At 35.4% G+C, this 14,151-nt stretch overlaps 1 protein-coding gene across 1 annotated transcript in view; it reads left to right on the top strand.

Annotated features, from left to right (window-relative positions):
• Positions 1–12,748, top strand: part of LOC106881316 (uncharacterized) — a 47,640-nt gene extending 34,892 nt beyond the window's left edge. Inside the window, exons 8-14 of the mRNA XM_014931660.2 lie at positions 578–645; positions 6,449–6,517; positions 7,441–7,537; positions 8,760–8,802; positions 9,914–10,071; positions 10,598–10,675; positions 12,313–12,748. Of these exons, the coding sequence (XP_014787146.1) occupies positions 578–645; positions 6,449–6,517; positions 7,441–7,537; positions 8,760–8,802; positions 9,914–10,071; positions 10,598–10,675; positions 12,313–12,462 (663 nt within the window). The 3' untranslated portion in view covers positions 12,463–12,748. The remainder of the gene's footprint in view (positions 1–577; positions 646–6,448; positions 6,518–7,440; positions 7,538–8,759; positions 8,803–9,913; positions 10,072–10,597; positions 10,676–12,312) is intronic.
• Positions 12,749–14,151: the final 1,403 nt, after the last annotated feature.

The raw sequence follows: 14,151 nt of genomic DNA, 5'->3' as shown, positions 1-14,151 counted from the left end.
TGATCTATGTATATAATGAGTAAAAATCCTGTTGAAGTCGGTTGTGCTTTGCATCCCTTTTGGACCAGTGAAAGAAAGTACCCGTTGAGTACTAAGGTTGATGTAATTGACTTATCCCTTCTCAAAATTGTTCTTGAACCCTGCAGCAGACTAGCATCTCATTCAGGGGGAATGTTGTAATCTTAGTCACTTGTATGCCATGAAAATTAAGTAACTGGCCTCACCACTGCTAGGGCTCCAAGAAGGGGGGGAAAAAAAAAAAAAGCCTTCTGCATCATTCACGCTTGTAAGGTGTGTAAGATTAATTATAATCAGGAAAGTAAGATGTTAACTTTTTAGATAATTGAGAAGTCAACATTTTATAATGTATTGGTAAATACACTAAGCATATTTTGCATTAGGTTAGCTGGAAGCAGAGCAGATAAAGTTAGGGAAAGAATAGCTGTTCAGAATGTTGAACTAATTAGAAACTGACAGGTAGTTATCTAGTTTATGAAATGAAACGGAACCAGTGATGGCTTACTATATATTATGTTTATTTTTCAATCACTTAAGATTGCTCTCTTTCTCTTTACAGCTAACTCTATCCAGCAACATTGATTTACAATCTCAAACAGAGAACAACAATTTGACTGGACGTTGGGTGTAAGTAAAAGTGTTTTGAATTTTGTTATTTAGCTAACCCTAACTAGTTAAAATTCAATTACAAAATCCAATTGATCATAAGGCCAAATTTTCTGTGTAACTAATGACTTTTAATGTTTAACCTTGCACTTGTCTATCTTTTACTTGTTTGTCATTTGACTGTGGCCATGCTGGAGCACCGCTTTTAGTCGAACAAATCGACCCCAGGACTTATTCTTTGTAAGCCTAGTACTTATTCTATCGGTCTCTTTAGCCGAGCCACTAAGTTATGGGGACGTAAACACAAGCATCGGTTGTCAAGCGATGGTGGGGACAAACACGCATACATATATATATATACATATATACGACGGGCTTCTTTCAGTTTCCGTCTACCAAATCCACTCACAAGGCTTTGGTCGGTCCGAGGCTATAGTGGAAGACACTTGCCCAAGGTACCATGCAGTGGGACTGAATCCAGAACCGTGTGGTTGGTAAGCAAACTACTTACCACACAGCCATGCCTGTGCCTGTATGTCTGTATTATTTGTTGAGCTTGTCTGTGTACTGAAATACACCTCTTTCAGTGCAGAACATTTAATCTATCCAAGTTTTGCTTTAAAATTTCATGCATACCTTTGTGGAGGTGTCTGTTCATATATTGCTAAATTATGCCCCATTTTACTTTGCTAAGAATTGTTAACTTTTTACAAGTTTATATATTTGCATATTTTGGGAGCAGTAGGTTTATGCAAAACCCTCAAGAAATATATTATGATTCAACTTTTGATTATATATGTAAGTTTTATATATGTACAAACAAGCATGGCTGTGTGGTAAGAAGTTTACTTCCCATCCACATAGTTCTGGGTTCAGTCTCACTGCATGATACCTTGGGCAAGTCTTTTACTATAGCCTTGGCTTGACCAAAACCTTGTGAGTAGATTGGGTAGATGAAAAGTGAAAGCTTGTATGTCTTTGTCCTCCACCACCACTTAACAACCACTGTTGGTGTGTTTATGTCCCTATAACTTAGCAGTTCAGCAAAAAGAAACTGATAAAATAAGTACCAGGCTTTAAAAAAGGGGAAAAAATACTGGGATCAATTTGTTTGGTTACTATTCAAGGTGGTGCCCAAGTGTGACTTTAGTCTAATGACTAAAACTGGTAAAAGGTATACTTCCAGTCATCCTGTAAAAGCCTCTTTCCCTTTTCTTAAAATAATTTGCTTTCATGCTCTTTCAAATTTTAGAATCTTTCAATCTCTCTCAATTGTTTGTTCACCTTACATCCTGCATCAAGATCACCCATTAATGATATTTCGCTTTCTGAAATACTTTACCCTATGTTTAAGATGATTGGATGATAGAAATACTAGAATGTTAGATTTAAATAGTACTTTAGAGCAGTGCTACTCAGTGGTGGTCCACAGATCGGTGCCGGTCTACGAACAATCAGTTGCCGGCACATGGCAATTTTCCAGAAAAACATAAAATCATCATCGTTTAACGTCCGCTTTCTATGCTAGCATGGGTTGGACAACTTGACTGAGGACTGGTGAAACCGGATGGCAACACCAGGCTCCAATCTAAATTTGGCAGTTTCTACAGCTGGATGCCCTTTCTAACGCCAACCACTCAGAGTGTAGTAGGTGCTTTTACGTGTCACCTGCACGAAGGCCAGTCAGGCGATACTGGCAACGGCCATGCTCGAAATGGTATCTTTTATGTGCCACCCGCACAAGCCAGTCCAGGGGCACTGGCAACGATCTCGCTCGAAAATCCTACGGAGGCCAGTTAGGCGGTACTGGCAACGACCACACTCAAAATGGTACATCTTGTGTGCCACCCGCACAAGAGCCAATCCATGGGCACTGGCAACGATCTTACTTGACTTGCCGGGTCTTCTCACGCACAGCACATTTCCAAAGGTCTCTGTCAGTAGTCATCACCTCGGTGTTGTTTACAAAATAAGTATAATATAAAAAAAAATTGTCAACTTTTATATTAATTATTGTTTCCAGTATAAATTAATATTAAGAAATATTACCAGTCCCTGGCACATTGGAAAAAAAAACTGCTGGTAGGCCACATCAGATAGTTTGAGAAGCACTGCTTTAGAGCATTTATCTGTATCATTTGGTTCTAGATCCATAGCTATGTGAAGTTATGTAATGGGATTAAATGACTGACCAATTTCCACCACAGATTTGTCTCTTTGTGGGAAGATCAGATGAGTCCTCGTAATTCTAACTTGCATGGATCAGACGGAATTTGTTGAGGCAGATTTTTTACTAATGCCTGACCTCCTGCCACCAACCCTCACCTGTTTCCAAGTAAGATATTTCCCCAGTATGCATGAATGATGGAGCCCAGGATTATAGCAGAAGACACTTGCCCAGGGTGCTATGCAGTATGACTGAATTTGAAACCATGTAGTTGGGAAATAAACTTCTAAATCACTCAGCTAAGGCTATACCTTTTGATTTAACATCTGCTTTACCATGCCTTCATGGGTCAGACAGAATCTATTGAGATTGTATTATTCACAAAATATTCAGTTTCTCCTGACTGGTGCAGTATGTAAAAATACTCTTTGTTTTCATACTGAATGACCATAACCTGCCATTTTTCTACTAATTAATATTTATGATTACTCATACTCCCAGTACACCCAAACTCCTCCTTACACCTAAACTTGAACTTGTAGACCTCTATTTCTGTCACCATTGTCCTCCTTCAGTCGTTCTCATCACCAACACCCAAATTGCAGTTTATTACAACAAAGCTTCTCAACTTTGATCTCATTAGTTATTTAGATTTGCTGATTAGTCATGTCTTTGCATCTGGTATCTTAATTTTTTTTACACCTGTTTGGTCGTTGGGCTGTGGTCATGCTGGAGCACTTTCTTGAAGGGCTTAATTGAACAAATCGAATCTGGTACTTATTCTGTCAGTTTCTTTTGCCAGACCTAAGTTGTAACAATATAAACAAACCTACTAACAGTTCTCTCTCACACACACCAAACAGACACGCGCAAACCCTAAACACACACCAAACACCGCACACATCTAACACGCGCACAACGCACACGCACACGTCCACACCAAACGTATACACACATGCATATGCAGACCAAATGCGCACGCACACACCACACACTTTTTGCTTCCCAAATTTATAAGGCATTGGTTGGCCCAGGCCTATAGTAGACAACGCTTGTCCAGGGTGTTGCACAGTGGGACTGAACCTGAAACCACATGGTTAGAAAACGAGCAAGTTGCATTGCCTAAAATTTGACCTGTTGTCACAAATCTGTTTACTTTGTTGTGCTACTTTAGCTCAGCACTTCATTTCCATAGTAAATATTTTCGTTTCTTAACATTGATTACTTCAGCGATTACTTGAAAAAAATATACTGAAAATTAGTTTTAAGCTAACGGTAAATGTTTGTAACTACATAATTCATAATGGATACCATTTTTTAAAAACCCTTTTAACACCTCCTCTTAAAGACATTGATTCAGACTTCTCCAACTTGATGGAAACTGTTTGTAGATAACTCCGCAAATGGGCAAGTTAGCTCTATCATATAATGTAGTGAGGCAAAAAGAAAGAAGAAAAAAAAGGTTTGCTTAACAATACAAGATAAGTTCAATGAATATTTAATCTTAGGTAAATAAGGGAGGCAACTCCAGACGTTTTTGGTTTTATTAAACTTGCGTAAAATACTGGCTACGAGTAGTTAGTTGTGAAGATTGAGTAAATATCCAAACACACACACACTGTACAAAACATTGATCAGTAGATTAGTGCCATCATACTTAATGAAGTTGAGCAATAAAATCTAATTATTTTGTGTGTTTTTATTTCTACAACTCTCTATTATTGTACGTAGTATTATTGTATATACTAGTGCATATTGTACATATCTATGTAATGATTCTTTTATTACTCATCTGGTATGTATGAGGTTATGGTTATACTGAAGCATGTAGAGATGTTGGCTATACCAAGATAGCATTTAATATTAATCAAGTCAGTGATTTTTTTTTTACCTACCCCATCATCATTTTCATTGTTCATTGTCTGTGTTCTGTACCAGCAGGGATTGGACAGTGGACAGGATCTGATGGGTTTGAGAACTGTCATACTCCAATGTCTGCCATGGCATGGTTTAATGGTTCAATGCTCATCTTAGCATCAGTTACTTCACAATGTGTGTGTGTGTGTGTGTGTGTGTGTGTGTGTGGGCACGCGTCTCATCAGCACTAGTGAGTTGCCATGCAGCTTGCCTGACAGATACTCTTTAACTAAGTGGGGATGTAATAGTGATTTTATGCTAGGAGACGAGGGGTTGAAGTATGAGAGGAGGACCAAAACTGAACAGGTCTCTTGCTGTAGAGGAGTTACATGGTTACTCACATTGTAGGAAAGGCTGAAAATAAGTGAGGCGGAGCTTGGCTGGAAAGAGATAAAATAAGTGGTAATGAGGTGTCAGGGTGGAACCTCAAAGTAAGAGGCGAGTAGAAGTGGAGACAGGAGAACAAGGATCAGTGGATAGAGGTTGCATAAGTGTATGGGATAGTGAGAAATGGTTAAAAATGGGGGATGTGTGATGGGAGAATATAATGGAAAGGGAACAAGTGTTGAATACATAAGTAAATAGATTAAGCAGGATTGAAGGATGGGTGTAGTGGGTAAGTGGTGGTTGTGGGGTGATCAAAGATACATATGCATATCTTTTACTATCTTTTATCTCTTGCTTGTTTCAGTCATTATTGTGGCCTTTGCTGGGGCACATCTTAGAATTTTTAGTCAAATGAATTAATCTGAGAACTTACGTTTTTAAAGCTTAGTATTCATTTTATTGGTGTAGAGACATAAACATGCGAAAACTAGTTGCCAAGTGGTGACTTCTTTCAGTTTCCATCTACCACATTCACTTATGAGGCTTTGGTTGACCTGAGGTGCCACACTGTAGGACTGAACTCGGAACCATGTGACCAGATTCACTTATGAGGCTTTGGTTGACCTAAGGTGCCACACTGTAGGACTGAACTCAGAACCATGTGGTTAGAAAGCAAACTTCTTACTACACAGCCATGCTATATATTAATGCAATTTTTCCTTCTAGTTACATTATGACAGCACTAACTTGACTTGTTATTCTTCATGTGGATTTTGTCTCCATTGTCTCTTAAAATCCTTTGATTTTAATTCCATCTTCAGAAAATGCTTAAAGGAAATTTACAAATGATTATTTTCCTTTGTGATGCACATAATTTTGAGTTTAGAAACCTGTTGTAAAGATAATGTTTGGTATAGATTTAGTGTTGTTTTACTTGGATTCATCTCTGACATAATTTGTAATGATAGAAAAATTTAGAGGAAATGCATTATTACTTTTCCAATTGAATGAATAAAGAGCACAGCCATGGCCATGTGTTTCAAGAAGTTTACTTCTCAGCCACATTGTTTCAGGTCTAGTCTTGTTGTGTGACACCTTGGCAGGCTGAATGTTATAGTGTGAGGCTAGCCAAAGCCTTGTGAGTGAATTTAGTAGGCTGAAAGAAGCACACTTTATGTGTGTGTTTATGCTTGCATTTTACAAAAGACGCTTGCTACAAGTGGTGCTGTTGCTGTAACTTCTGTCAAGAAATCGTCTCTTTTCTTGAAAAGCAGGTGAGAGTTAGTGACAAGAAGGGCATATGACTGAAACAATGCTTCAATGATGTACTTAACCCATAGGGAAAATAGATGTAGAACAAAAAATGAATTTACAATGTATTTTTACATTTTCCTTTGTTTTGTTTCCTTGCAGGTTTTGTGGCTTAGATGATGAAATTGTCATTTTACGAAAAATCCCCGAAGAAGGTAGTTCTTTACAAAGGTATGGAATATTGATTCTTTTCTCTCCATTTTAGCAAATATTCACAGGAGCAGGGTTAATTTGTGGAATTGACCTTATCTTATGTTAAGTTTACTTCAGGACCATGTTGTTCAGGGTTTGTTTCCACTGCATAGCACAAATGGCTGGTGTTTCCTGCTTTAGCTGTGAGTTGAACAATGCCTTATGAATGAAATTGGTTAACAGAAACTTTTGTGTATTTATTTGTGTGTATATCCTTAAGTCTTACCATTGCCTTGACATGTTGTTTGTTTGCAAACATCTGCAAAAATATACCTGTCCATTGTTTGTTCAAAAGGCTGGGGAAATATTTCCTTAATTGGAAAAATAGTTTGAGGATTGGTGACAGGAAGAACATCCAGCTATAGAAAGATGTGATTAAAATAATTGTTTCTACTGGTATACATTTTATTGATCCTAAAAAAAAATAAATAATGGAGAAACTTTAAGTTTAAACCAGGATGTAGAATTACACTCTATATTTAGAACCATTTAATCTGATAATTTGCTTTTTCTACTCTTTCACTGCTTTTAGAAGGAAAAATCCTTTTGATACCAACCTGCTTGAGATCATTTTGATGTAACTTTCCTATTTTAAAATGATTTAAATTAAAACTTTTTATCAATTTTATGCTAATTTATATTCCAATCACCAGCTTAATAACTCTGGTTATTTCACCAAATTAATTGAAAAAAAAAAAAAAGCTGTATTTTAAAAAAAATGCTAAAGATGTTGAGTTTGATTGTAGAAGTGTCTATTGTTTGAAACTAAAAAATTTATTTAATGTATCCTTTTATTTCTTCTAAGGACAACCAGAAATGAACTACAATATGGAATTATTTTTCTATTTTAATGCTCCCTTTTAATCTTAATCCTCTAATTGTGTGTTCCATTTTCACTTCAGCTACATGGGTAAAGGTATAGTCCAGGTGCCTCCAAAAGTCGTATGGGACACAGTTCGAAATCCACGAACAAAGTTTACTTATGATGAGAGTCTTAAGGTAAGAAGTTTTGAAACTTTGCATAGTGTGGTGATGCATTTGCTTAGCGTAGTGCCTAAAGGCTAATTTACTTTTGAATTTTATGAATCTGATTGTCATTTCTAGCTTTCCTGAGAAATGGATAAACCTTGTTAATAAAGTGCCAAACTTTTGGCTTTTCAGATTCTAAGGCCTCTCTTCCAACTCTTAACATACCTGAAACTGTTTCATAGTTTTCAAAATTTAAATTCAAATCTTGGATTAATATCTCATTATATAACATTAAATTTCAATAGATAAGCATGTTTATTAATTTATTTCACTAAACCTCTTATAGTCCCTGGTTATTTTGGTACTTTGGACCTAAAATGACAGTATATTCTTTTTGGAAATGTGGTCACAGTGAATTCAATTTATAATGGTCATTGAATTGTCACAATGGGGTAGTCGAACAAAGCTAAGTGGGATGGTGGTTAAGGTAATTTGAGAACTGTTTTAAAACGTATGACTTATTTCCCCTTGTAACTTCTTGCATCCGACTGACAGCCTGAATATACTCTGTAGATGCTTCTTGATGCTTCAGTCTTATCAATTTCTTTAAATCTGTTTAAGATGCTGTAAAAATAATTTTGTTCATTTGAGAATATATTTTATTAATTCAGTCTGAAATTTTTAGCTAAATGCAATAAAAAAAAAAAAAAAAGAATGTGAAATAGAGAAAGAAAGAAAAAAAATTGAGCATAGTTCTTCAAACTGAATATATACCCGTCAATTATCTAGCCTTTTTTGTTATCTACAGCAGGCTGTAACTTTCTATGCTATCCTTTTACAGTTGTTTAACCCCAGGTCAGTCCTGATCCAGCTGACATAAGTTTTTTTAATTTTTTTTTATTTTTAAAAACGTGTATTACCTAGAATTACATTATCCAGTTCATTCTTTTAACACTGTAGGTTCTGATTTGAGGAGGGTATCCTGCTATTTTTAGCATATTTAAAAATTTCATACAGACTTTCTCACTAGCTCCTTCATTTAGTTATGTACTGGATGAGTGAATGAAAAATATCCTTCTTCCTCAGATACGTCTCCCAGCTCTTAATATTAGAATTATTGACCCTTCATCTACATCCTATAGTCTTAACCAGGTTTCACTTTCAGATTTTTTTTTTCTTTTGCACCTTTTTTTTTTCTTTTCAATATTGAATGTAATTTCACTGTTACAACTCTTTTTTGTTTGTATTTCAGAAAGTTGATGTTTTGGAATCATTTCTTGAGAGCCTAAAAATTGGTAAGATTCAGTAAAATGTTATTTTTGCATATTTAAGATTTAATTGAGGGAACCATATTTCTTTAGCTCTGGACCATTCTTTGTCGTGAATTTGTCATTAAAAAGTTACAAGTTAACAATAACACAACAGTTATTATTGTAAAGATACAACCAGGAGTTGCTGAATGAGGAAAATGTGTTGGAAAATGATTGGTTTACATAAAGTGTCTAATAAATACTGGCTATTAAGGTTGTTGTAGAAAGGGACATTAAAGTTATAAAGACAGGGAAAGCAGCTGCACCATGTTGGATAGTTGAGATAATTATAATATCCTGATTGTCAATCAGGTAATATTAGAGGTTTGTCTCTAATGACTAATGTAGCATTATCATCATGAACTGCCACAATGGTAAAGGAAATGCTTGAGAAAGAAGCAATGATTGGAAGAATTAAACTGTTGGATCAAGCATAAAAATGTTCAAGGGTTAGCAAGGAGATGCATGAAGGATGGAGCACAAGTGTACTAAGAGAGAAACTGTATCAGATGTGTTTGTTGTGGAGCATAAGAGAGGAGATTGCAATGGTATAGATACGTGATGGTTGGGTGCGGAAGTGCCAGATGATACATTTAAAGCCTAAATATGAGAAAGATAGCAGAAGCCCTTTGCTCCCTATTGAGCATAGAATATTTTGACTTTTCTCTACCTCTCTTGATTCTGGGCTGTCTTTTCCAGTTGGATCCCTACTTTTTTGGCTCTGCTTTAGTAAAATCTGAAAGGAAGGCTGGATACTATTTTGCATCATGTGCTTTCCTGAGATAGAGAGAGAACCTTCCTCTCCCAGATCTTGTTGGTTTTGAATTGTTATTTGGGTCTTTTCTAGGTAAGGGTGTTGGCCCTACATTAAACCTATTTCTCAACTCTGGAAAGAGGTCTATTTTAGTCTGGCCTTTATCCTTTGAGCTGTTCAGTGCGAGAGCCAACCAGGCTCTTATATCTCACTGCTATAGCTTGGGGGTGGGGGTGAATAAAATCTTGTAAAAAGGAAACTGTGTGGAAGCCTTTCAGAAGGATGACATATTGTTGGCAATGACTCGAGTTGCCTATATATTTTTTCTTTTCTGTTTTGCAGTATATTTCTACCATGAAGTGGTTGCACTATTCCGTAAAGACTGCTGTGATGCTTGTGTTGTTTTGAGTGAAAGATTGGAAAACAACCGCTTCATTTTATCAATGCAGTCAGTAGACTATGAGAATACACGGAGAGACAAGGATGCTACAAAAGCAATAGTTAGTTGATCCTTTTATTTTTTTTTCTATTTTTTTAAACTACCATTCACTTGTTACCCCACTCCCTTGCACTACTGTTACTATCACTAACATTTACTACTATGGAGACAACCTTCTGCTATCACTTTTTTTTTTCTCTTACAGTCACTACCATCATCATTACCATAACATTTTCTATGTGCAAATAAGCCAAGTGCTGTGATTAAAGATGTTTCTAAATGTTCTTTACTTTGGTAATGTAGTTTGGTCTTTCTTGTAATGGTTAATGTTTTAGCCATTACACGGTTTTCTCAACATCATACATTCTAGCTATTAACAGCAATAGACATTCTAGCTTAACGATGGAGGTAAAGAATATATACACCATAAAGCAATCTGTTAATAAAACCCAAGATGGTTGTGTGCAGTTTGATTAGCATGGATATAATGATAAATAGCTTAATGTCATTAGGAAAGTCGAATGAATTGTTAGTATGTTGTTTCATCCCAGTAAAGAATTTGAAAATGACCGAATTCTATTTTACAGATTAAGCCAAGTGGTTGGATAATCGAGCCATTGGTCAAAGATAATCGGCTGTGTTCTATGGTTACATATATAATGCAGGTAAGTAAAGAGATCCTTGATTCCTGTTTGTAGTACTCTACCTGAGTATTGAATTTAAATTGGACAATGCATTTGAAGAAAACTAGCTAACGTGTAACTTTAAATAGGAAAAAAAACTGAGCAAAATATAACTGAAAAACTTCATGGGTGGGGTATGTTATTTTTCTTTAATTTTGCTTAGTGTTGAACACTCTGTTGATGATATCTTCCTTGTTGCAGACATGCTGGTCATAGCAAGCTGATGTGACAATGAGTTTGTGGATAAAACCATATTCAAGCTGTTACTCTCACATTTAGTTGAATATGTGCTAGAATATATCTACCTATTCTGTGAATATTTCTTGGAAATTTTGTATGAATTTCATTAACTTGACACAGGCTCATTTTTGTAGACATGGGATATAGTTAACTGAATAAACCTCAATATATTTTTGTCAGTTATTTTATTTGCTTTAAAAGATGGAAATTCGAAGTTCACATTAGCAGCAAATGAGCTCACATCTAAAGCATCTTGGCAAATATTCATCATCATTTGAATTAAATCTATCACTTAAAATATGAAAGCCACACACCCTAATAGGTGGCCATACTTTTTTAATGCTCAGACAGAACAGGAAAGGGTCTTTATGCACACATGCACTATAACCTTTCCATTTTACCATTTGCCAAACCTACTTGCAAAGATTTGGTCAGCCTAATGCTATAGTAGAAGAAACTTTCTCAAAGTGCCTTTTAATAGCTGTGCCTGAAACATATTTAGGAACCAACTTTCTTAACCATACAGCCATACCTAATCTGTTTTTCTATTGTGAATGTTTTCATTTAAAAATAATGAGTTGACAGAAATGGCTAAGTAGTTTGTCAGTTTCCTTCACAATGATTTTAAAGTCCTTACAAGACCAAGTTTTCTTTTTTCTCACTGTCCTGTGATCAATAAATTAAATATCAATAATGTACAAGGATAGATTCCATTAGTTACTCCTACCCACCTGCAAATTGGACTGATGCTTAGTAATAAAATCTATGATTGATGCTGGTTATCTTGTAACCTCTAAAAACATGTTTGAGCAGTGGTAGTTTAAAGTTGGTAGTAGGGAAGCAGATTTAATTTGTTTGCCTGGTGGTAGGAAATATCAAGGTGTTGAAAGAAATTGTTTCACGGTAGATTAACCTTTTTGTTAGATTATTTCTATTGAAATACTCTGCCTTTTGTTTTAATTAATTTTGAAAATATTGAATTTAATCAAATAACTTTATCATTCCTAAAACGGTGTTTTTAAATGAAATTGATATGAAATTTTAATGGAGTTTTTAGATCACATAAAACAGGAAGTTTGTATTATAGAATCATGGACAGTCCTATGCAGGTTGGTATCAGAAGGTTTAAGCACCCTATAATTCTTTTGGTTGCTTGCAAACCTTTATCTTGTAGGGATTCAAGGGAGAATATACAGGAACAATTATCATTTACCTTCTCCAGACTTCTGAAATATTTTCCACTCAGTAATTCAAGTGGTTCATGCATTAGAACCGGTTCCGTTAACTTGACAACTGTAATTGTCTTCACATTAATTTTTCTTGGAATTGAATATTTTTCTCTATGTAATTTAATTTTTGTTTTCAATTATTTATTGCAGATGGATTTTGGTCCTCCAAAGACAGCCACTGATCGATATCCATTCGAGGATCTTGTAATCCGACAACCACTCAGCATTGCAGATTTACGTCGTTACTTGCGATCGGCAGTGGTATGGGCTCGTCATCACACATCTCCAGCACGTAGCTGAACAAATTCTGCTGGATATACAGGTTATATAAGGTAGGGTGGGTGGGTGTTACCTCCTTTGAATTGCTGATTGAACAGATTTGCACCTTCAACTGAGATTTTTTTTCCTTCAAACATCATCTAGATAACTTACATGGATAATATGGACTCACTGCTGAAGGAAAAGCAAAATTTCGTCCTGAAAACAAGACATTTGGAATTTTTTTTTTTTTTCTGTTCTTTATAAATTTGTTTTTATAAATATCATTTTTTATTAATGAAATAAAATTTGTGTGTATTTTTTAGAATGTTTTCTGAAATTCATTTTTGTCTTCGTTGCCAGTTTTCAAATATCTTACAAAACAGTGCCACCTCTTTACATCTTTTTCTAAACTTATTGAGGTTTACTTTAGTTTTTACTGTTTTTGAGTTGATGAAATAAATACCAGTTGTGCTGGATTTAACTAAGTTAATTTTTTGATATCCTGTGATATCCTGCACGCGTTTTTTATGTCCCCGTAACTTAGCGGTTCGGCAAAAGAGACCGATTGGATAAGTACAAGGCTTACAAAGAATAAGTCCTGGGATCATTTTGCTTGACTAAAGGCAGTGCTCCAGCATTGCCACAGTCAAATGACTGAAACAAGTAAAGGAGAGAGTATGTGTTCATGTTTCTTTGTATTAACGGTTGCAAATCAGTGTTACTGTTATGTAAATGGTACAGTTTTCACCTGTGAAAACATCTGATCAAAAGACAATATTAGCTTGCTTGAATATAAGCGTAGGTCAGTGATATGAAGGGCATCTGGTTGTAGAATCGTATCTGATCCATGCAAGAATAGGAAAGAAAGTGGATATTGATATGATCACATAGCATTAATCAAAATTTGAAATAACTACTTGACAGCTGAGTTGTTCCATTTATCAATTTACTAAAGAGTTTGTGTTAAACAGTTTGCTCTTAACTTTTCTTGGATGCTAGATAGTTGAAAGTGAGCTTTGAACCAAGGTTACTGCTCTTTTATTTATTTATTTTTTTTTTCAGTACAGTAATGTAAAAGGTTGGTTGTGCTAATCCAAACTCATTTAATCTTTTAATCTTGCTAATCCTACATAAGACAGGTGATTCTAAATTCACATTTCTGTTGCAGTGCTTAAATCCTTCTATCTGTCTCTCCAGGTACTGAGTGTGATAATATATACATGTGTATGTATATATATATATATTCTTGAAGTTGTGGAATCAACCTATACTTTTACACAAGTATCCATATAATTCACTGCTGATCTTCAATATTTTGGTGCTGAAGAATAAGACCACTGATACTAACTGCTCTTCTAAGTGTCTCATATCATTAGAAGAAAAAGTAAGCTTTGGTACCAAATTTTCATTTGAATTCCATTTACTTTACCTATTTTTAATTTTGGCACAAGGCCAGCAATTTTGACAGAAGGATGTCTATTACATTGATACTGGTACTTGTTTATCAACCCCTGAAAGGGTAAAAGCAAAGTCAGCCTCAGAATTTCAACTCGGAATATAAAGAACTGGAAGATATGCTGCTGAATTATTCAATGTTCTAACAATTCTGCCAGCTTGTCACCTTCAATTCCTTCCTCTTGTGTTGGTTTTAAATTTTGATAGAAGGCCAACAGTTTTGGGGGATAGGGTTAGTAAATAACTTCAACCCCTGTGTCCAACTGGTACTTA

This window comes from Octopus bimaculoides, chromosome 5 (genome assembly GCF_001194135.2).
Source record: "Octopus bimaculoides isolate UCB-OBI-ISO-001 chromosome 5, ASM119413v2, whole genome shotgun sequence".
In the NCBI taxonomy this organism is placed as follows: Eukaryota; Metazoa; Mollusca; class Cephalopoda; order Octopoda; family Octopodidae; genus Octopus; species Octopus bimaculoides.
This window is presented reverse-complemented; position numbering and strand designations above follow the sequence as displayed.